The sequence below is a fragment of the Mastigoproctus giganteus genome, chromosome 4, assembly GCF_048544385.1.
Source record: "Mastigoproctus giganteus isolate SK-2022 chromosome 4, ASM4854438v1, whole genome shotgun sequence".
Lineage (NCBI taxonomy): Eukaryota > Metazoa > Arthropoda > Arachnida > Uropygi > Thelyphonidae > Mastigoproctus > Mastigoproctus giganteus.
Window position 1 is genome coordinate 148,358,081 of NC_143578.1, and position 23,319 is coordinate 148,381,399.

Below are 23,319 nucleotides of genomic sequence, written 5' to 3' on the forward strand. Positions count from 1 at the left end.
AAGCTCACAATTATGGCTAAGGGTTTGCTTACTTCCTTTGCTGCCTCCTTTAATATAACTGGATAGATCCCATCCACACCGGGTGCCTTTTTTTATGTTTATCTTCAACAATTTCACCTCCACTTTACGCTGAGTTATTACTAAATCATCTAGCTCACTGCCAGAGTTTAATTCACCTCTGGCATTCCCCTCCCTGAATAACTCCTCATGTGTGAATTTAGATGCAAAATACTCATTTATTTTGTTAGCCACCTGAGCAGGATCATCAACAGTTGAACCAACAATATCCAGTGGACCAATCTGATTCATCCCTTTCCTTCTAGAGTTTACATAGGTAAAGAACTCTTTGCTGTTTTTCTTTACATCTTTTTCCAAAGATTTCTCATAATCTGCCTTTGCCTGGCTAATCTCCTTTGCGACTTTGTTACAGAACCGTATATATCTATCATAGACTTCTGTGTGACCTGTTAATTTATATGTATCCCATGCATTTTTCTTCTCTTCCACATGTCTCATTAGTTCATCTGACATCCATTTAGGCCTAAACCTTGAACAATATTTCTTAGTTGGTATGAAAAGCCTAGTAGCTTCGAAGATTAATTCTATGAATGCTTCCTATTTTGAATTTGCTGCTGGTAACATCATCAGTTGGCTCCACCGTATAGAATTTAAATACTGTCTCTGACCACCGTAGTCACCTTTAGAAAAGCAAAAACCCTTCCCTTTACCCCTGATGGTAGTTATTTTTTGAGTAAATCCCACTTTGGTACACTGTGATCACTGCCACTTAGTGGTTCCTTTATCTGCATATTCATAATGCATGAAGAGTCACTACTGATAATCAGATAAAGAGTATTACCGCCTCTAGTTGCCTCCTGAACATGCTGAAGAAAAAAACAATCATCCAATAAATTCATAAAACTCTGTGCACTCTGTACAAATTGCAAATCCACCTTACCATGGAATATTGTTCCCACATCTGGGTCGGTGCCCCCAAAACTTCACTCAGGCTTCTAGATTCCATTCAGAAGAGAGCAGTTAGGTTAATTAATGACTCTTCCCTAACAGAGTCGGGTTGAATTTGAAATTAGGGTTGAATTTGAAAGTGTCTGCAATTCTGCCCAGACACGATAGGAGGGAGTATATGATGAGAGCCTTGTCAATCAATTCGGCCCTGGAAAGATTGTGCAAGGCTCAAGGGGTAGAATTTTTTTCAGCCTGGACTGTACTTGTTAACAGGAGAGATTGCTTCTACAGGGATGGGATACACTTAAATAGAAAGGGTGCAAGAATATTTGCTGATGCTATCGAGGCAGTGTTAGGTGGGTCGGAAAACTGCTAGCTTGGGGGGAGACAAAGACCAACAGATTGACAGTAGCCACTGGCAGAGGTGAAAGAGATTCTTGCACTGCTTCTATTAGAATGAGCAGAAGCCTGAAAAACAAGATGCATGGTATTTCAGAGACTGCTGGGAGCCATTGCGGTACAAGTAAACACATGGGTTGTGTTAGGGTAACTAAGAATAGAAACAGGTGCAGGTATACTTGCGTGTACACCAATGCTAGGAGTTTAGTAAATAAATTTGATGAATTTGAGGTATTGCTCAAAACATCGAAGGCAGATATTGTTGGGATATCAGAGACGTGGTGTCACACAGATATAAGGGATGCAGAACTGCAATTTGGGGAGTACAACGTCTACAGAAAGGATAGACAGGATAGGAAGGGGGGAGGGGTTATGCTATTAGTTAAGAAACACATAAAAACCAAGGAAGTGAAGCCAGTCGACATCGCTGGACAGTGCTGTGGAGTCAGTTTGGTGTGACATAAACATTGGGAGATCAAAATTGAGAGTAGGAGTGTGCTATAGGCCTAATGACTCTGATGAGTATAATAAGGAACTGTACAGGGAAATAGAGTGGGCCAGTAAATCAGAGAGTCTTATAATGGGAGATTTTAATTTCCCAGATATTGACTGGAATTTGGGGGCTGGTTACTCACACACTAGCAGGGCTTTTGTGGATTTATTGGATGATTGTTTTCTACATCAGCATGTTCGGGAGGCAACTAGAGGGAGTAATACTCTTGATTTGATTATCAGCAGTGATTCTTCATGCATTAAGAATCTGCAGATAAATGAACCACTAGGTGGCAGTGATCACAGTGTGCTGAAGTGGGATTTCTCAAAGAGGTAACTACCATTAGAGGTAAAGGGAAGGGTTATTGCTTCCGTAAAGGCGACTACGATGGACTGAGACAGTATTTAAATTCTATACAGTGGGACCAACTGATGATGTTACCAACAGCAAATTCAAAATGGGAAGCATTCAAAGAACTTATCTTGGAAGCTACTAGGCTTTACATACCAACTAAGAAATATTGTTCAAGGTTTAGGCCAAAATGGATGTCAGATGAACTAATGAGGCATATGGCAGAGAAGAAAAATGCATGGGATACATACAAATTAACACATGACACAGAAGCCTATGATAGATACAAGTTGATATGCAACCAAGTTACAAAGGAGGTTAGGCAGGCAAAGGCAGATTATGAGAAATCCTTGGCAAGGGATGCAAAGAAAAACAGCAAAGTGTTCTTTACTTATGTAAACTCTAGAAGGAAGGGGATGAATCAGATTGGTCCACTTGATATTGATGGGTCAACTGTTGATGATCCTGCTCAGGTAGCTAACAAACTAAATGAATATTTTGCATCGACATTCACACATGAGGAGTTATTCAGCGAGGGGAATGCCAGAGGTGTATTCAACTCTAGCAGTAAGCTACAGAATCTTGAAATAACTGGGAGTAAAGTGGAGGAGAAACTGTTGAAAATAAACACAAGAAAGGCACCCGGGGTGGATGGGATCTATCCAGTTATATTAAAGGAGGCAGCAAAGGAAGTAAGCAAACCCTTAGCCATAATTATGAGAGCTTCCTTGGACTCAGGGGAGGTACCCATAGACTGGAAATGTGCAAATGTGACCCCAATTCACAAAGGAGGATCAAAGGCTGACACAAGTAATTATAGACCTGTGAGCTTAACTTCTGTTCCAGGAAAATTAATGGAGGCACTGGTTAAAGAAGCACTGCAGGATCATTTAGACAAGACTTCAGTTATAGCTCAGACACAGCATGGTTTTGTTAAGGGGAAGTCTTGCCTGACCAACTTGATTGGATACTATGATGCAGTCACAAAAGAACTGGATGCAGGGAATAACTTTGATATTATATACTTGGATCTTAGAAAGGCTTTTGATACTGTTGCACATGGAAGACTGCTACACAAATTGGAGCAGTGTGACATTGGAGGCAAATTGCTGCTATGGATAAAGGGGTGGTTGAGGGGGAGAAGACAGAGAGTGGTAATCAATGGACACTGCTCATCGTGGACTAAAGTTATTAGTGGAGTCCCTCAGGGCTCAGTGTTGGTTCCATTATTGTTTTTTGTATTTATAAATGATATTGATGATGGTATATCGGGCTTAATGTCCAAGTTTGCAGACGATACAAAGGTTGGCAGGGTTGTCAAGGACACTACTGACACTATGCTGCTGCAACAGGATCTGGAAAGGTTGAGCAGATGGGCTGAGAGGTGGCAAATGAAGTTTAACATTGACAAATGTAAAGTACTACACATGGGAAACAGCAACCCCAGAGCAACGTATCAACTCTGTGGTACTACTGACAGTGGTAGAGAATGAAAGGGACTTGGGGGTGGTTGTGCAGGCAGATATGAAGTTCTCTGACAGTGCAGACGGGCTGCAAGAGTAGCTCATGGAGTATTATCAATGATATACAGGAATTTTTCCAGCAGGGATAAGGAGGTGATTATTCCATTGTATAAGCCGATGGTCAGGCCACACCTAGAGTACTGTATACAGGTCTGGAGGCCTCATTTCAAGAAGGATGTAGAGCTGCTGGAACGAGTACAGAGAAGGGCAACAAGATTAGTGAATGGAACAAAGGGGTGCTCTTACGAAGAAAGGCTTAAGTTTTGCAAATTACAGTGTCTGGAGACTAGGCACCAGCGAGGTGATCTGATAGAGGTGTATAAAGCCTTGAATGGTTTAAGCATGCTCAATGCTGATGGGATTCTTCCTCTAGCTCAGAAAAATCACCTTAGAGGGCATAAATTCAAATTGAGGAAAGACAGATGTAGGATAGACGTGCGGAAATTTGCCTTTAGCCAGCGGGTGGTTGGTTGGTGGAACAGACTTCCATCCCTTGTGGTGGAGGTTGATAGCCTAAATAAGTTTAAGGCTCAGCTGGACAGGTATTTTGAACGAACAGAAGGGTGAAGTGGAAGTGGGGTTTTTTTTTTTTTTTTTTTTTTGGCTGATGCTGCATAAGCTTGCTTTCTTGCATCAAATGCCTCTACTAATGCTAATGCTAATGCTAATGAGTCTCTCCACTTGCTGTCTCATAGACGTACTGTTTTTGCTGTATGCCTTTTATACAGATACTTCCATGGGTGCTGTTCTTCTGAACTGTCTTCTATAATTCCTGCTCTCTCTTTCAAAACAGTCCAAACACGTGCCGCCACCAGCTAACGTCCATTTACTATCCAACTTCAACTCACAGAACCAACTTTTCATCTTCCTCGTTTATTCATTCAACTGCCATTTTCTGGAACAACCTGCCTTCATAAGTATTTGCTGAAAATTACAGTCTACAGAAGTTCAAGTCTAATATCAACAAATATCTTCTTTCATCTTTTCAACCTCCAACCGAAGCACGGTAATAAGTACTATAGGTTCTAATACCTCTCATGTTTGGGGTTTTCATAAAAACAAAAAAAAAAAAAAAAAGGCACAGAACCCTACTACAACCAAGAAAATCCAAGGGCAGCAGCTAAATTGCCAGAAGAACAATGGTACACGAAATTACACACCACAATATCCATACACTTTTAAATCTCTGGCCTGTACTGTATCACACGACAATGTTATCTACGTGGAGTTGGGTGAACCCCTGGTGCCATTAGACCCTAAACAAACTTTACACTTTAACTGTCTTATATCTTGGAAAAGGAGTTTTCTGCTTCTATGCTTATCTTCGACAACACTCAAATTTCGAGACAAGATTACATATTTCTATTAAGGATCACACTGATTTTTGATCGCCCTTAGCTTAAGCACATCACAAACATTGCCTTCTCTGCATCTAAAAAACTGGGTTTTCTCTTTTGCCCTTGTCATTACTTTTCTTCTAAACAGCTACTCACTCTGTACAATTCTCAAATGGAATATTTGAGATATTTCCTACAATGGAATATTTTTCCCACATCTGCGGCAATGCCCCACATAACCTCTCTTAAGCTTCTAAACTCCATTCAGAATAGGGCAGTAAGTTAATTAATGATCCATTTCTTACAAAGTCTCTTCACTCTCTGTCTCATCATAGACGTTCTGTTTCTGCTGCATGTTTTTTCTATAGATACTTCCATGGTCACTCTTCTTCTGAATTGGCTTTATAATTCCTCCTCTCTCTTCCAAACCAATCTGAACATGTGCCTCATCCAGTCAGCATCCTTTTACTGTCTAACTTCAAACTCACTAAACCAACTTTTCTTCTTTCTCATTTATTCCTTCAACTTCTGCTTTCTAGAATATCAAATATATTTCCTGAATATTACAATCTACATAAATTCAAGTCTAATGTCAACAAGTATTTTCTTTCATCTTCTCAACCTTCAACCCATGAACTGTACTAAGTATAGGTTCTAATACCTTTCATGTTTGTAGTTTTAATCAAAAAAAATATTCACAGTGAAGTAAGCTTTTAAACCAGTGACAGCACTGTCATTTTTAACATTATCCTGAAGTTGAAGCCCAAACATACTGTGAATTCATGAAGGGAAAGATTTTAGATGTTTCCTTATGGTCAAATAAGTTGAACAAAGTGATATCTCCTTTTGGATTCCAAGTTTCCAAAGATTTATGGATTGTTGAGGTTTGTATATTGCAAAATTGTTTGTGTAATGTAATTTATAGTATCATCTGTAAGAATGTGCTTCTTTCATCCTCCTTGTTCCAGGCTGATCCATACTCCTGAAACTTCTTTATTATCCTGAAAATTGTAGTTGTGAATGTCCAGAGAAGTCAGTTTTAGGAAATTTTTCAACAAATTTTTGTTGATATTCACTATAATACTTCATTTAATACGATTCCTCTAAAAAACATTGCTCGATGGTGTAGAGTATGATGTTCATTCACAGTAATGATGCCTGTAACTTAATATACGGATTTTGATAAACTGAATACTTGAAATGAAAAAATGTTACTTCCTCTAGTTATGTAACTCTTCCACTAGCATCCTCACACAATTACACCAAAGATTGTTACTTGATAGCATTACAGTTAATATAAATAAAATGGTTTTCTTTTAATATAAACACCTAAACAAAAAAAAAAACATTTATATGTTGGAATAAATTACCATCTAATTGCAGAGAGGTTTTTTAATAAAGATGGATGCTGAATAAATCTGGATTCTTTGCATTCATTTGCATTATTAATACAATAAATACAATTCAGAAGATAAAATTCTTACAATGGTCCATGAAGCATGAGGCATAGGACTAGCATTAAATGGTACCCTGATGGTAAATTCCTCTCCAGCTTGAACAACAACATCACGCATGGCAAAAGATAAATCAATCTTTGGTGAACCTAATATTCAAAACCAGGAGAACACTTTAACATTTACTCTTATATATTTCAAACAATTAATACTTAAAAGCATTAAATTTATGAAATAATTTAAATATTTTTTTAAAATATGCAACATCAACTGATGTTGCAAACATTTAGCAATTTTGTAAATTTATGTATTGTGAAGCCAGAAAAAACTGATTGACAGTCATGGTTTCTGAAAAAAAAATCCAGAATTTATTTTTTCCCTTACTATTTTTCTGCAGATATTTGTGAAATGTGTGCTTTATATCACAAAATTATTGAAGTGACATTTTAATGCAGCCACTAAGATCATAAGTTTTTTTATTAGTCTAGATCTGGGATCTGAAATTGAAATAAGGCTTGGAGGCTGCACTACTGTGCACAGTGCAAACCAGTATATCATGTATGAAAAGGCTAAATGTTGTCAGGCTCTATTTACGATATTGGACAAAATTATAATGGCACATACTGTAATGTAACAACACCATAAAATATCACAAGAAAATTCTTAGCAGAAACAATGTTAAAAGGAAAATGCTAGGAGTAAACTTTTGAAGGATCTCCTATTACCAGGGTGGCCATATTTTGAAAATTGGTAAGTGGGACAACTTGAAATGAAATGTGTAGTATAGCATTTTCTTCTTGAAAAAAGTAAAAGAAAAATATAAAATTACAATTAAAATACATTTTTTTTATCAACTAATCAATTATAGTATTTATTTGTTATATGATTGTGTGTGTGTGATTGTTTGAGTTGGTTGATTTACATGCTCCACTTATTTCAATTGTTTTAGCTCCTTAAAGCAGTGTAACCATCTCAAGTTTCATCTGTCTTAGATTTATATTTACAGTTTGTGATGAGTGATTACTGAAGTGGTTTTTGCTACTAATTCATCCAGTAATTTCGAATTTCCTAGCAGTATTGCATAAGTTAAACCAGACCTTTTTGTTCGCCGTTTGGGTGAGCACAGTGTTTGTTCCTCTACTTGTCGGAGCCCATATACTGCAAAAAGTAAGCGGTCAGCTTCTCCCCAACCAATTTAATCCTAGCTTGAAGGAACATTCCTTGGTCAGTAAGTACTCTTTGATTTTACTTTGTCACCTACCTTTAGTAATTAGTTCATGTAGAAAAATATGCAACCCTGCTTGAGCTGTGAAAAACCTTCCAACTGCCTGATAAAACATGCAGGACTATGCCAGCTTCTTTTTTGCAATTTTTATTGTGGCATAAAAAATTTAGATTAAACTTAGGAAATCAAAATAGAGATGCACCCACTTTGCCACAAACAAAAAAATAGACTCATCAGACACAAGTGACATACTGACTACTCCGTTGGCTTATTTCCCCTCCTTTCCCACAATATCTCCCTCTGGAATGCTAAATGATGTTAATGACATCACCATACAACTATTCCACTCAGTGAACTGGCAACGAACAGCAAGCTTTTGCCTGGGGTTACTGATAATTGTACTCAAATTGAATCACAAGCTGCAGTCAGCTGCGCTTTTTGCAGTTTTAACTCTGAGAAACTGGAAACCATTGAAAGCATTCTAAGAAAGCTGCACTGCTGGCTCACACATTCAAAGGAACGTTTGAGCCAGCTTGAAGACAAACAATGAGCCTATTACAAGATCTCTTGCCCCTGAACAACAGGCTTCCCCATCCCATCTCACAGGAACACCCATCTCCCTCACTTAAATCGTCACTATGACCCGGAAAGGAACTAGTTGCACTCTCTGAAGACAGTGCCTATAGTGTCATGCTAAAATCTCCAAAACGGAACTCTGAGATTGCAGACACAAATGAAGCCCAGCAATGGCAGATGCCAGACCAGCACCAATCCAAGCATCCTCACGCCAATGGCATTCAAGAAACAGCAAGACCACCTTATTTGGCACGAGAGTAGTTTATACTAGCCTCAGAATACAAAATTGGAAAGCAACCAACAATACTCACTCAAATATTTTCGTTAACAGGCTGGATCCTTTGACAAAAGTTGAACAAATAAAGACACTATTGAAGGAAATAGGCATACCTGGTAAGCCTTTCAAAATCAATAACAAACATCCCTCTTATGCCTCCTTCAGGATTCAGGTTGATGGGCCCAATTACCAACGACACCTCAATGCCAAATACTGGCCCAGAGGCCAGTATTTGGCCTCAGAACTCATGAACTCATGTGAACTCAGAACTCATGTGGCTCAGAACTCATGTGGCTCAGAACTCATGAAGCCCGAACCCCATTCCACAACAATTCATAATTGTGTCAGTATAGCTACCTGTTTTCTCTGACAGAGCCTCCCAAATTACATCAGGGAGTGGGTGCAATTCGTGGATGTCTAGCATGGTAATGATGAGCAAACATCAGACTGGTCGTATTCCAATTAGAATATCCAGCAACAGGGCCAATGGAATGCGACATTGGTCCCTGGATGACATTTCAAATCAGTATATGAAAAGCAGATACTGTTCGAAGAGTAATCTCATCCTAGTACAATCCTCTGTGGAGGTAAATATCCAACTTTTCCTACAAAACATACATCAGGAGTATCAAGAACAATCTAGATGTCCTACTTGATTTACTTTCCTGTGCAGAGTATGACTTTGTAATCCTGACTGAAAAGTGGCTAAGAGATGAAATGGAAATTGCTAACTTCACTCAAATCTTGATTATCACATGCTCTCTGTTAATAGAATTGGGAGACGAGGTTACAGTGCAGCAATCTGTCAAAGGAGCTCACTCCCCCTAATTAAGGCATCCACTTACCCAGGAGGAGACATAGAAGAAATTCTGGGAATCTATCGATTTGCTGGTTTGTTGATCTCTGTGTGTGCCGTTTATTTCCTTCCACTGGTTTCTGAGGATTGTGTCCTTAATCTGACAGCATGATTGTCATCCATGATCAGTCATCGTCAAAAGCTTGTCATCTTAGGAGACTTTAACCTTCCACTGCCAGCCTCAAAGAAGCTCCTAGATACACTTTCATTGAGCATGTCAGAAATGGACATTGGTCTTATTCGTGTTCCTCCTTCACATGGCGATGCCACCCTTCGGTGCATCTTCCCAAACTGTTCGGTAAAGGAAATCCTGACCATAAATGAGAACTTCCTCCCATCCGATCACGATCCGATCGCTGCCATAATATCACTGCAGGTACCTAAGGATGAACGTACACCAATACAAGCTACAAACACTATCAGGGGAGTATACAATCCAAAATACATCAACATTGGAAAAGTTACTACTCTCTTCTGACTTCACCCTTGGAACAAACTGCATACTGGCAGAACTTAACATCAATGAGGCTGCCTACTGGCTTTTGAGATGGATGGAATTCATTGCAAGGTCTACAATGTCCAAAACATACATCCTTAGTCCCCACTGTCCTCCTGACTAAGGCCTTTAGGGAAAAACAGGCAGCCCATACCTCCTACAAGAAGTTGCCTTCACAAGACTCATAGGCCAAATTTGCCAAAGCAAGGATAGATTTTCAGAAGAGTAAACAATCAGCTATTGACAATTTCATGAATGGCCAGCTATCCAGGGGATAATGTGTGTGGTCTACAAGTCATATTTGTATCTCCCCTTGTCATTAGATGTCCAGGAATGGTGTGAGCATGTGCTGTGTTTTAAGGGAGATCACTCTGTGTCCGAAGCACATCCTTGGAACAAAGTGCTTAACGTTTCTTCACCTACTAGTAAAATTGAATTTCTGAAGAACAGCTGATAAAAATAATAAATTCACTACCTGAAAAGTCTATCACAGTAATTGATGCAATACTTCTTTTCAGTCTAAAAATTGCCTCTCATTTCATCAGCAGAAAGCTCACCCACTTCTACAACAAAGTACTAAAACATGCATATGTGCTGTCAAGCTGGTTGTTGTACAGAGTTATGGCAGTTCCGAAGAAGCCTCAAGCTAAAATACTAGCTGACTTCAGGCCAATATCAACCGCCTCTCCATTTCAGGAAGAGGCCAATATCAATTGCCTCTTCCTGAAATGCCTCGAGAAGTGCATCTATAATGATGTAGCACTTGCAATCTTTGTGCATAGGCCTGAACATATCCATTATGCCATGACTAATAGATATACTGTAACCTGCCTACACTCCTTATCACAGAAAATACTTCATGCCTGGAATGACAACGAAGATCTTCACACCATTTTTCTGGACATGAAATCTGCTTTTGACTCTGTCCAAATCACCCCTTCTCGCTATACTTGAAAAATTATACGGGACATCCGGAAATATACTCCAAATCCTCAATAAGCTGCTATTTAGGAGTATGCTTCACTTCATATTTAATGATATTACAGTCTGTAAAAGCATGGAGGTAGGGATCCCACAAGGTAGTACTCTCTCAGCCTTGCTATTTTCAGCAATATTCGTTCCACTTATGGATAAAGTTCCAGCATTCCTATCATATGCAGATGACATCGTATGCTACTTGCTATGCAAATACCTTGTTGGTGATTCACAAGCAAGACAAACCTCTTTTGAAACTGTAAACAGCTACCTGAATACATTCTGTAAGTATGCCAAATTTTTTGGCCTCTCAGCTAATCCAGAGAAGTCAAGCTGTCTCATCTTTACTCCAAGTCAGATAACTTCTGCTGATATCTTCTGCTGCTCCTTCTCTACTTCTAGAATTGGCAGGAAATGTTCTAACTCCCACAAATAGTGTCAAATTCCTAGGAGTAATCCTTGATGCGAAACTCACTTACAAACAGCAAATCCAAGCTCAATATTCCAAAGCCACAAAAGCCTTCTGGGGAATGAAAATAGATCTGTGCAAAACTCACAATCAAATAAACAAATAATCAGGAAATATCAAGCTTGCAAATTACTTCAATAGTGTGCTCTCCTATGCTGTGGAAGTTTGGTCTCTGCACCACCCACCAGCCTCAGGACATTATGAGGCATTGAATTCTGGGCATTAGCATTAGTTGAGGCATATGATGCATGCAAGAAAGCAAGCTTATAGAGCAGCAACCAAAAAAAAAAAAAAAAAAAAAAACCTTTCCCATTTCCCCATCCGGTCACTCCGAATGTTTCTATAGTTCCTAAAATTTATTTAAGCTATCAAATTCCACAATACTGGATGGAAGTCTGTTCCAGCAATCAACTGCCCACTGGCTAAAGGCAAACTTCTGCACATTTATTCTACAACTGTCTTTCCTCAATTTGAATCTGTGCCCCCTCAGGTTCTTATTCTGAGCAAGTGGAAGTATCCCATCAGCACTGAACCTGCTCAAACCATTCAAGGCCTTGTACACCTCAATCAGGTCACCTCGCAGGTGCCTTGTCTCCAGATGCTGCAACTTACAGAATTTAAGTCTCTTCTGGTAAGAGAAACCCTTTGTTCCTCTCACCAATCTTGTTGCCCTTCTCTGTAGCAAAATTCCTATATATCATTGACAAAATATATGACCTGCTCCATGACCTGCTCTGGCAGCCTGTCTGCACTACTCAGAGAACTTCATATCCGACTGCACAATTACCTCCAGGTTTTTTTTCATTCTACACTCCCTGAGTTTAGTACCACACAGCAGTTACATTTCTCTTGGGTTACTGCTACCCATGTGCAGTACTTTGCATTTATCAATATTAAACTTCAGTTGCCACTTCTCAGCCCATCTACCTAACTTTTCTAGATCCTGTTGCAGTAGCATACTGTCTTTACTATCATTAACAACTCTGCCAACTTTTGTATCATCTGCAAACTTGAACATTAAGCCTGATATACCTTCATTGATATCATTGATAAATACACAAAACAAGAATGGGACCAGCACCGAACCCTGGGGGACTCCACTAATAACATTAGTCCATGTAGAGAAGTGTCCATTTATTTTCACTCTCTGCTGTCTCCCACACAACCATCCCTTTATTCATTGCAGTACCTTGCCCTTAATGCCATACCACTCCAATTTGTACAGCAGGCTTCCATGTGCAACAGAACAAAAGCTTTCCTGAAATCCAAGTATATGATATCAAAATAATTTTTTGCATCCAGTTCCTTTGTGACCACATCTTAGTATCCAATCAAATTAGTCAGACAAGACTTCCCCTTAACAAACCCAAGCTGTTTCTGAACTATTACTGCTGTCTTGTCTAGGTGATTCTGCAACACTTCTTTAGCCAGCGACTCCATTATTTTCCCCGGAACAGAAGTTAAACTAACAGGTCTATATTTATTTGCATCACCCTTTTAACCCACTTTGTGAATTGGGGATAAATTTGCACATCTCCAGTCCATGGGGACAAGTTGAAGTGGGCCAACTTGTGGTCTCATCAGATCTACACGACATCAAAACTGCACTCTGCTCCAAATCTCAATACGTGCCCACAGTCCACAGAGCCCATGTGCTAAAACTAAAGGCATTCCTTCATCTGTGCTCATCCAAGCATGAACACATCAACATTTGGGACAAACAGATGGAGACATTTCTGCAGTACCAGGAAGACACTTCTGCAGCATCCCCTCCTTGTGCTCAAGGCTCCAGAGGTTACAGAATTTCAAGAGGCATTTCCCAAATATGAGTCTGGATGCTCTCGACTCGAGCAACATAGTCATCGAACTGTGGTCTATTGACAAGGCATATCGTGATGGCATCTTAGCCAATCTTTCTGTTTGAAAAGGAAAATTGTGTAAGTGCTGGTCCTAGTTTGCCGATGTTATTTTATGTTCTACTCAACTAGTCTTTTGTTTTAATTACTATTTTTTTTTGTTTTTATCTTTATTCATTATTTTATGTAACTTCTCAATGTCTGCATTAAATCTGTATTTCTGTTCTGTATTTGTTCACTGTATAGACAGTGAACAAATGTAAGAATACTTTTAATGTAAGACTACTTTTACTTTATATATTTTTCTTTAGATTTCACTAGTCTTAAAATTTCTTCTTACAAAGATTTTAAAAAGTTTTTAAATTCTGAACAGGACATGTCATAGTTTTCTTTGGCCATAAATTCAGCTTCTAAATTTTCTAATAAAAGAAGGTGTCTCTCTTTTCGCCAAGCAGTTTTCATTAAGTTGAAAACTCTTCCTGATGAAGCATTTGCATATCTGGAATGCTTAATATTGAGCTTACAATTTGAGACAAATTATTTGCCTCCAGAAATTTTAAGAAAAATTTCACCCATTTTTTATAAACACGCATGTTATTTTCTTCATTACTCAGTGATGAATAAAATGCCTTTAAACTTTCACATTTTTCTCTTGTTATTAGAATTAATTTAATTTAGACGATTTTGAAAGGTAATACTTAGTGTCCATAGATTTTACGTTTGTAACTTGCCATCATTGTTATACGATATGGAATAGTATAATTGTTGTTATGGGGATTTAATGGTGAATAAGCTACTATGGCTATAATGCGTCTATTCATTTTTAATGTAAGAAAATGAGAAATTTTCATAAAATCAGAAATGATTAAAAAGTCCAATTTGCTTCAGAAAGTTGAAAAATTCGGAAATATTTGTATTTGTAAGCAATGAGATTCTCTAAAGTTATTGGTTTATCAATATTTACCAGTGATAGCAGGGTTGAAGTTCTGTCTTGTCTATAGTAGGGGCAGTCAATGAGAATGTGTTTAACAGTCAGATTTATATAACAATGTGGACACTGTGGTGAATCGCCTCCTGTGAGTAAAAAAAGATGGGTATGACCTCTTCTTGCCTTTGAAAGGATTACTTCTTCTCGTCTTGATATACAGATACTGGAGCACCAAATTTTCAGATCATGTTTAATCTGAAAGAGTTTATTATTAGTTTGAGAGTGCCATATTGTTCTCCATTCTGACAAGAATGCAGCTTGAATAGTTAATGCATAGTCTGATGGCAGAATAGGGATATTAGTTAAGTCCAAGGTAGTTGGATTTCTTGCAGCTTTATCAGCCAGTTCATTGCCCAAAATACCAGAATGTGCTGGAATCCAACAGAAGGTGACCTCTGTTGATGGCGTTCTTCAATTTTTAGTAATATGCTTCACATTTCGTCTTTAACAGGGTGAAATCTGAGGAATTACATAAAGCCATGATTAAACTGAGCAAATCTGTGTAAATAATTACTATTATTTACACAGATTTTAAAGAGCGATCAGAACAGAGATTTTGTAAGGCCAGTTTAATTGCATATAATATATCTTTGAGTGTGAACTGCATGAAGTTGTTTGATATCAGATGCTTGTAAAATGCCCTTTCCCCCATTGGCAGAGATAAGTGTCACAAGTCACCAGAGGAAGAGAAGCCCATGGCGGTTAACAAGCAGGTTGCTACCTGTTGTATGGAATGAATGGAAACATTCCAAACTTCCATCAGTTCAAGGAGGCTAAGACCAGCTGGCTTTACTATGCTAGGCTTATTTCTGAAGAGGTTTTCTAATGGTGGATTGAACAAGTATGACTGAATGGGATGCAAGCCAAAACTTTGTATCTTAACAGTATACATTAGTAACAGTGCTTTCCTACATAACATTTGTGAGGGCTCATGAGCATTAATGCAGAGACTATGTGTGGGCGATGTTCTGAAAGCACCAAGTGCAATCCTCAAAGCACTGTGTTGAATGGGATCAAGCCAATGTGATGCACTCATTCTATCAGAATCATAGATGGGAGCTACATAATCAAGGTGGGATTTGGTTAATGCCCTGTATAGGATTTGATATTAGATTTGATATCATTGCCCAAAATAACAGAATGTGCTGGAATCCAACAGAAGGTGACCTGTTGATGGCGTTCTTCAATTTTTAGTAATATGCTTGATATTATTGTACCAGATCATATCGTACTATACAAGAGGTACGATCTGCACCCCATGTTTGGCTGGATAAAGCTCTGAGTATGTTTAACTTTTTTAGAAAGGAAGTACGTACATTTTTAATATGGTCTATAAAATTTAACTTGTTGTCAAGGATTAATCCTAGAAATCTGTTGTTATTAGTGACCAGGATGGAGACATTAGAAATTTGAAGTTCAGGATCCGGATGAAGTTTGCGTTACCTACCAAAATGGATAGCAACTGTTTTCTGCTGCGAGAATTGATAGCCGTTCAGGCTGACCCACTGTTGTATTTTATTGAGTGGTATCTGAAGCTGCCATTCAACAGATCTCATATTTTGGGAATGGCAGGAGATGGAAAGGTCATCTGCATAAAGGTAAGTCTCGACTGTATTTGGAAGCTGTCTGGTAATAGAATCTATTCTATGAGCAAACAGAGTAGCACTCAGTAATGATCCCTGTGGAACACCTTCTTCCAGAATGAATGTTGTGGAGAGGGCACGTTGGTACTGAACTTGAAACAATCTAGTATGTAGGAAGTTCTGAACAAATATAAGAAGGTTGTCGCGCAGACCAGAAGAGTAAAGTTTGTTGTTTGTTTGTTATTTGGTTTTTAGGAGCATTAGCAACTAAGACCATATTTCTCCGGAGAGATATGCAGTGGTCATTCCCTGACCTTTTCACATCCTCCATATTTGGTGGTCACAGGCTCGAACCCCGGTCCAATCAAGAAGCGTTTGCTACGCGCTGCTGCTCCTGCCCACCTGGCTACGGAGGCGCCAAGAGAGTAAACATCACTAAGTATGTCATGTCGCCAGGTGGTGTCAAAAGCCTTCTCTATATCTATTGAAACCATTACAAGATGTTCACCTTTAACAAAGGCATTTCAATTGGCAAATTCAGCGTTGACCACAAGATCTAAGTACGACCTATTTTTTACGAAAGTCATATTGATTATGGCTAATTAGATGTTCTGATCAATGATCCGGACGAGTCTTCTGTGGACAATTTTTTCTAGGATTTTGCTGAGGAAGCTTGAGAGAGATATTGGTCTATAGCTATGGGGGTTGGTTGGATCTTTCCCAGGCTTTAGGAATGCCAAAACAGTAGAGTGATGCCAAGAAGCTGGAAAAACATTTTATAAAAATTTACGATTGTAAAAAAACCAGAAGCAGGCACAAAGCTTTGTAATCAAGATGTTGTAGCATGACATAATAAATCCCATCTCGCCCGACAGCACCATTGTGGGCTGTTCTAATGACATGCAAAAATTCAGAGTATTGCAGAGGTTTGTTATATGAAAGAAGGTGGGCAGTTTAAAAGTTAATGGCATGCTTTTCTCTAGTGTTTTTAATTCATTGGAATGATGTAGAATAAGTTGATGTTGCTGAGATTTCAGCAAAAGTATTCCCCAAAGCATTAGCAATATCTAAGGGACTGGATAGGTCTTGCCCTTTCCAGGAGAGGATTGGAGAAGGTATAGTAGGAAACTTACAAGGTAGCTGTCTAATTTTTTTTCCATATAATTTTTGGATCAGTGTTTCTGTTAAAGGTCGATGCAAAATGTGTCCAGGATTCTTTCTTGGCTTGCCTTTGTATAAATCATGCTTTTGCCCTTAGCTTCTTATAATTAATGAGGTTGGTTTTGGTTGGACATTGCCAAAATAAATTCCAGGCTTTAATTTTTGCTTTCTTTGCTTTTGTGCATTCCTCATTCCACCAGTAATTATAATGCTTGCGACCAGGGGGATTTGATAATAGTATTGTGTCCTTGGCCACTTTTAGAAGAGGTGACGTGATGTAATCTGTTACATTATCGATATTCTGGAGTTCAATTTTTTCCTCATCAAGAGAGATTGATGATCGAAATTTTGCCCAGCCTGCCCGAACAAATTTCCATTTCCTGAGGGGGTTTATTTGAAGGAGTCTTTGATATTAAAAAATTGCATATGATTGGAAAGTGGTCACTTCCCATAGGATCATTTGAAACATACCACTCTATGCTCGGGATCAGCACTGGAGAACAAATTGAGATCTATTGCTGAGGTGTGTCCCGTTGGGAGTTGTATATGAGTGTGTGCACCGGTATTGAATATGGCAAGGTTTTGTGAATCTAGAAAGCTTTCAATGAGTTGACCACGTCTGTCTAGTTTAGGATCACCCCATAAGGGGTGGTGCCCGCTAAAATCCCCCAATATACAGAGAGGTGGAGGTATCTGTAGGAAGAGATCTTCAAGATCTTTTAAAGAGTAAGTATGGTTTCATGGTAGGTAAATTGAGACAATTGTTATTGAAATACAGAGAGTTGTATGAACAGCAACAGCTTCTATTTCAGTTTGAAGCGGAATATGTTTAGTTGGGATATTTGAATTTATTAGTATTGCTACACCACCATGGGCAGCATTTGCTCTATTACGATCTCTTCGATAAAGGCAATAGTTCTTTATTGAAGGAGAAATTTGCGAGGTTAGGTAAGTTTCCTGAAGACAAAGCGCAACTGGAGAATACCGGTTAATTAGATCACGGATATCATCTGTGTTGCAACAAAAGCCTCTGCAGTTCCATTGTAAAATACAGGTCATTATTTGTGTTTAATTGATGGAGCTGTATATGACTTCTTTTTGAAGGTGACTAGCTTATTACATTCCAATTTTGATTTGTCTTTTTTGAAAACTGGTCGACCAGTGTCCATTTCTTCTTCAGCGTAGATTTCTAAAATTGGATCTTCATGTATAGATGTGCCATCTGCATCCATGGTTTTGTCCTGGGTATTTTTCTTGCATTTCAGTTTGTAATACGAGATGTGATAGCAATCACTGGAGGAGGATATGCCGCTGGTATTGTCAGAGGAGTGTTATTTGCCTGGTCTGAGAGTTGGGGTTGTTGTTTATGCACATGTAGTTGTTGCTCAGAGAGGACAGTTCTAGCCCAATCAGAAATTGACTTGTTAATGGGAACTGTGACATCTCTTTGCATGGAGACTGTTTGGTATTTTTTTATTACATTAGCCTATGTAATATTTTTTGTTTATAGTATGTGAAACTAGTTTTCTTGCTTCTTCTTAGCTGACTTTATTCTTGACCTTGTATTTTACTATTTTTTTTTTTTCTGTTATCCGTTTTTCACAAATTTTTGGAATATATAGGGTGGTCATCTTTGCAGTTCAGGCATGTAATTTGTGCAGCTGAACAGTCACTCTGATTGTGATCTAAGGACTCGCAATTAGGGCAGACAGGAACTCCTCTGCATACAATTTGCGAATGACCAAATTTTTGGCAAAGCACCGGATTGGGTTCGGAATATAAGGTCTTACCTGACATCTAAGGTAACCAGCTTTTATGGTGGTAGATAGGTTCGGTGTTTTAAAATGTGAGTATCACTGTCCGAGTAGGAACAAGCTCTCCATCTTTTTTGATGATGATTCTTTTTGCGTGTACCACATTTTGATCTCGTATTTCGTGGACAAGTTCATCCACCGATACGTTTAACAGATCCCACTCTGATATTTATTACCCCTTTATAGGAGTTTAAGGTACCACGTGGGGTAACTTTCTTGGGAATTCCACCAAAGGTAGATATTTTAATAGTCTCTCAGCATGTCTACATTTGGTCGTTTCAGCTAATAAATCTCTGGATCTTAATCGCCTAACCATTTTTGGAGGGCCAGCCACATTTTAAAGACATTTTTGTATCAAAAACGAGGAAACCTTACTAACTGATTGGTCTGTGGAGGAGTGTAGAATTAAAAAGAGAGGTACGGTATTATCCGTTCCTTCCTTTTTTTGTCTCTTAGCATGGGATGTTGCGTCATCATGATCTGGATCATGTTGATCTAGGTCTGGATCAAACGATCCATAAGTGGACTGTTTAATTTTGTCCATCTTTGCTCCTTTTTGCCCTGGGAGGGTGGCTTTCTTCTCCCAGGTTTCCTGCCCCCGCCACGTGGAGGCAGGAGCTGTGCCACCAGTAACCAAGCAATAAAGGAAGGTTAGTAGTTAGTGCATTAGTAGGTAGTCCTATGTACAAGAAGAAAGGTGTCTTTCCTTTCTGTTAAGTATGCTAAATTCTTTACTTTAGAACAGCAAAATTAAATAACTCTGAAAAATGAAGAATAATACTATAATTATCAGCTACTCTTTGAGAAAATTGCTTAGAAATCATTCAGAAATCGCTATAGTCACTTGCTTGGCACTGGGGTCCGAAATAGCATAAGCATTAGCATTAGCATTAGTAGAGGCATTTGATGGAAGAAAGCAAGCTTATGCAGCATCAGCCAAAAAAAAAAAAAAAAAAAAAAAAAACCCACTTCCACTTCACCCCTCTGTTCGTTCAAAATACCTGTCCAGCTGAGCCTTAAACTTATTTAGGCTATCAACCTCCACCACAAGGGATGGCAGTCTGTTCCACCAACCAACCACCCGCTGGCTAAAGGCAAATTTCCGCACGTCTATCCTACATCTGTCTTTCCTCAATTTGAATTTATGCCCTCTCAGGTGATTTTTCTGAGCTAGAGGAAGAATCCCATCAGCATTGAGCATGCTTAAACCATTCAAGGCTTTATACACCTCTATCAGATCACCTCGCTGGTGCCTAGTCTCCAGACACTGTAATTTGCAAAACTTAAGCCTTTCTTCATAAGAGCACCCCTTTGTTCCATTCACTAATCTTGTTGCCCTTCTCTGTACTCGTTCCAGCAGCTCTACATCCTTCTTGAAATGAGGCCTCCAGACCTGTATACAGTACTCTAGGTGTGGCCTGACCATTGCCTTATACAATGGAATAATCACCTCCTTATCCCTGCTGGAAAAATTCCTGTATATCATTGACAATACTCCATGAGCTACTCTTGCAGCCCGTCTGCACTGCTCAGAGAACTTCATATCTGCCTGCACAATCACCCCCAAGTCCCTTTCATTCTCTACCACTGTCAGTGTAGTACCACAGAGTTGATACGTTGCTCTGGGGTTGCTGTTTCCCATGTGTAGTACTTTACATTTGTCAATGTTAAACTTCATTTGCCACCTCGAAGCCCATCTGCTCAACCTTTCCAGATCCTGTTGCAGCAGCATAGTGTCAGTAGTGTCCTTGACAACCCTGCCAACCTTTGTATCATCTGCAAACTTGGACATTAAGCTTGATATACCATCATCAATATCATTTATAAATACAGAAAACAATAATGGACTGAGCCCTGAGGGACTCCACTAATAACATTAGTCCACGATGAGTAGTGTCCATTGATTACCACTCTCTGTCTTCTCCCCCTCAACCACCCCTTTATCCATAGCAGCAATTTGCCTCCAATGTCACACTGCTCCAATTTGTGTAGCAGTCTTCCATGTGCAACAGTATCAAAAGCCTTTCTAAGATCCAAGTATATAATATCAAAGTTATTCCCTGCATCCAGTTCTTTTGTGACTGCATCATAGTATCCAATCAAGTTGGTCAGGCAAGACTTCCCCTTAACAAAACCATGCTGTGTCTGAGCTATAACTGAAGTCTTGTCTAAATGATCCTGCAGTGCTTCTTTAACCAGTGCCTCCATTAATTTTCCTGGAACAGAAGTTAAGCTCACAGGTCTATAATTACTTGTGTCACCTTTGATCCTCCTTTGTGAATTGGGGTCACATTTGCACATTTCCAGTCTATGGGTACCTCCCCTGAGTCCAAGGAAGCTCTCATAATTATGGCTAAGGGTTTGCTTACCTCCTTTGCTGCCTCCTTTAATATAACTGGATAGATCCCATCCACCCCGGGTGCCTTTCTTGTGTTTATCTTCAACAGTTTCTCCTCCACTTTACTCCCAGTTATTTCAAGATTCTGTAGCTTACTGCTAGAGTTGAATACTCCTCTGGCATTCCCCTTGCTGAATAACTCCTCATGTGTGAATGTCGATGCAAAATATTCATTTAGTTTGTTAGCTACCTGAGCAGGATCATCAACAGTTGACCCATCAATATCAAGTGGACCAATCTGATTCATCCCCTTCCTTCTAGAGTTTACATAAGTAAAGAACTCTTTGCTGTTTTTCTTTGCATCCCTTGCCAAGGATTTCTCGTAATCTGCCTTCGCCTGCCTAACCTCCTTTGTAACCTGGTTGCATATCAACTTGTATCTATCATAGGCTTCTGTGTCATGTGTTAAGTTGTAAGTATCCCATGCATTTTTCTTCTCTGCCATATGCCTCATTAGTTCATCTGACATCCATTTTGGCCTAAACCTTGAACAATATTTGAACAATAAGGTTTAACGTAAAACTAGATAGTGAAAAACGTCGCACTGTATTAGAAATCTGTTAGATTAGTATAGTATTATCAATTAATCAGTAAAATTTATTAACCTTATTAAAGTTAATTGTTAATTAAATTATACTTAACGGAATCATGACCCAGACTAGAACAGAAAATTAGCATTTACAGAATAGCCAGAGTGCTGTGACTCACGGGAGAGCTGAAGGAGGGACTTTCCAACACATCGCAGTCAAAAATAACGCGTGAAATGTTTGCAGACCTGTCTAGAACAGGACATGATCTAGCCAAGGAGGTTTTTGTGTGTGCTAGGTGCAGAGACTGTGAAGAAATTAGGTGCCAACTCAGCGTTCTGATGGGCGACTGTGAGAGTTTGAGGTGTGGGGTAAATGCCCTCAAAGAAATTAATATGAGGGACCCATCAAGCTCTCAGCTGCCCAACTCAATGCCAGAGCTCACTCCTGTACATAAGGCAACACAAAGGCAATCCCAAGGCAGAATGTGCTGGTCCTACAGGAACTAGTTATTGTTGGTGACTCTACTGTCAGGGAGACGGGGAATATATTATGCAAAAAGGATAGGTAGAACAGGACCAGGGTATGTGTGCCGGGGGCAAAAGTTGATGACATTGTAGGGCAGATATCATCTTTTAAGGGCAAAAAAGGTTGCACACATTGGCATTAATAAATTTAAGAGTAAGAGATCTGCACATTTACTTAACAAGTACAGGTCAATGCTGAAAAAAAGTTGAGTTAGAGTTAAATTTGAGAGTGTCTGCAATTCTGCACAGACACGATAGGAGGGAGTATATGATGAGAGCCTTGTCAATCAATTCGGCCCTGGAAATATTGTGCAAGGCTCAAGTTGTATAAAATTTTTTTTCAGTGTCGTCTCTGCTTGCTAACACGAGAGATATCTGTTTGCTAACAGGAGAGACTGCTTCTACAGGGATGGGATACACTTAAATAGAAAGGGTGCAAAAATATTTGCTGATGCTACTGAGGCACTGTTAGGTGGGGTCAGAAAACTGCTAGATTGGGGGGGGGAAATCATAGACTAAAAGATTAACGGTAGCCGCAAGCAGAGGTGAAAGTGATTCTTGCACTGATTCTATTGTAATGAGCAGCAGCGTAGAGAGCAAGTTGCTGGGAACTTCAAGAGCTGCTCGGAGTCATCACAGAACCAGTAAATACATGGACTGTGTTAGGGTAACTAAGAGCAAGACCAGGTGCATGTATACTTGCATGTACACTAATGCTATAAATATAATAAATAAAATTGATGAATTTGAAGTGCTGATCAAAGGCAGATATTGTTTGGATATCAGAGACATGGTGTCACACAGATATAAGCAGTGAAGAATTGGAATCTGGGGAGCACAATGTGTACAGAAAGAACAGACAGGGTAGGAAGAGAGGAGGGGTTATTCTGCTAGTTAAGAAACACACAAAATCTAAGAAAGTGCATCCAGTTGACATGGGTGAATAGTGCAATGTTGAATCTGTTTGGTGTGACATAAACACCGTGAAAGAGAAAATGAGAGTAGAAGTATGTTATAGGCCTAATGACTCTGATGAGTACAATGAACAGCTATGCAGAGAAATAGAAT

At 39.1% G+C, this 23,319-nt stretch overlaps 1 protein-coding gene across 1 annotated transcript in view; it reads right to left on the bottom strand.

Moving 5' to 3' along the window:
- LOC150087120 (twitchin-like) overlaps positions 1-23,319 on the bottom strand; it is a 3,511,780-nt gene that overhangs the window by 1,007,304 nt on the left and 2,481,157 nt on the right. Inside the window, 1 exon segment of the mRNA XM_090372971.1 lies at positions 6,554-6,672. Coding sequence (XP_090229097.1) covers positions 6,554-6,672 — 119 coding nt within the window.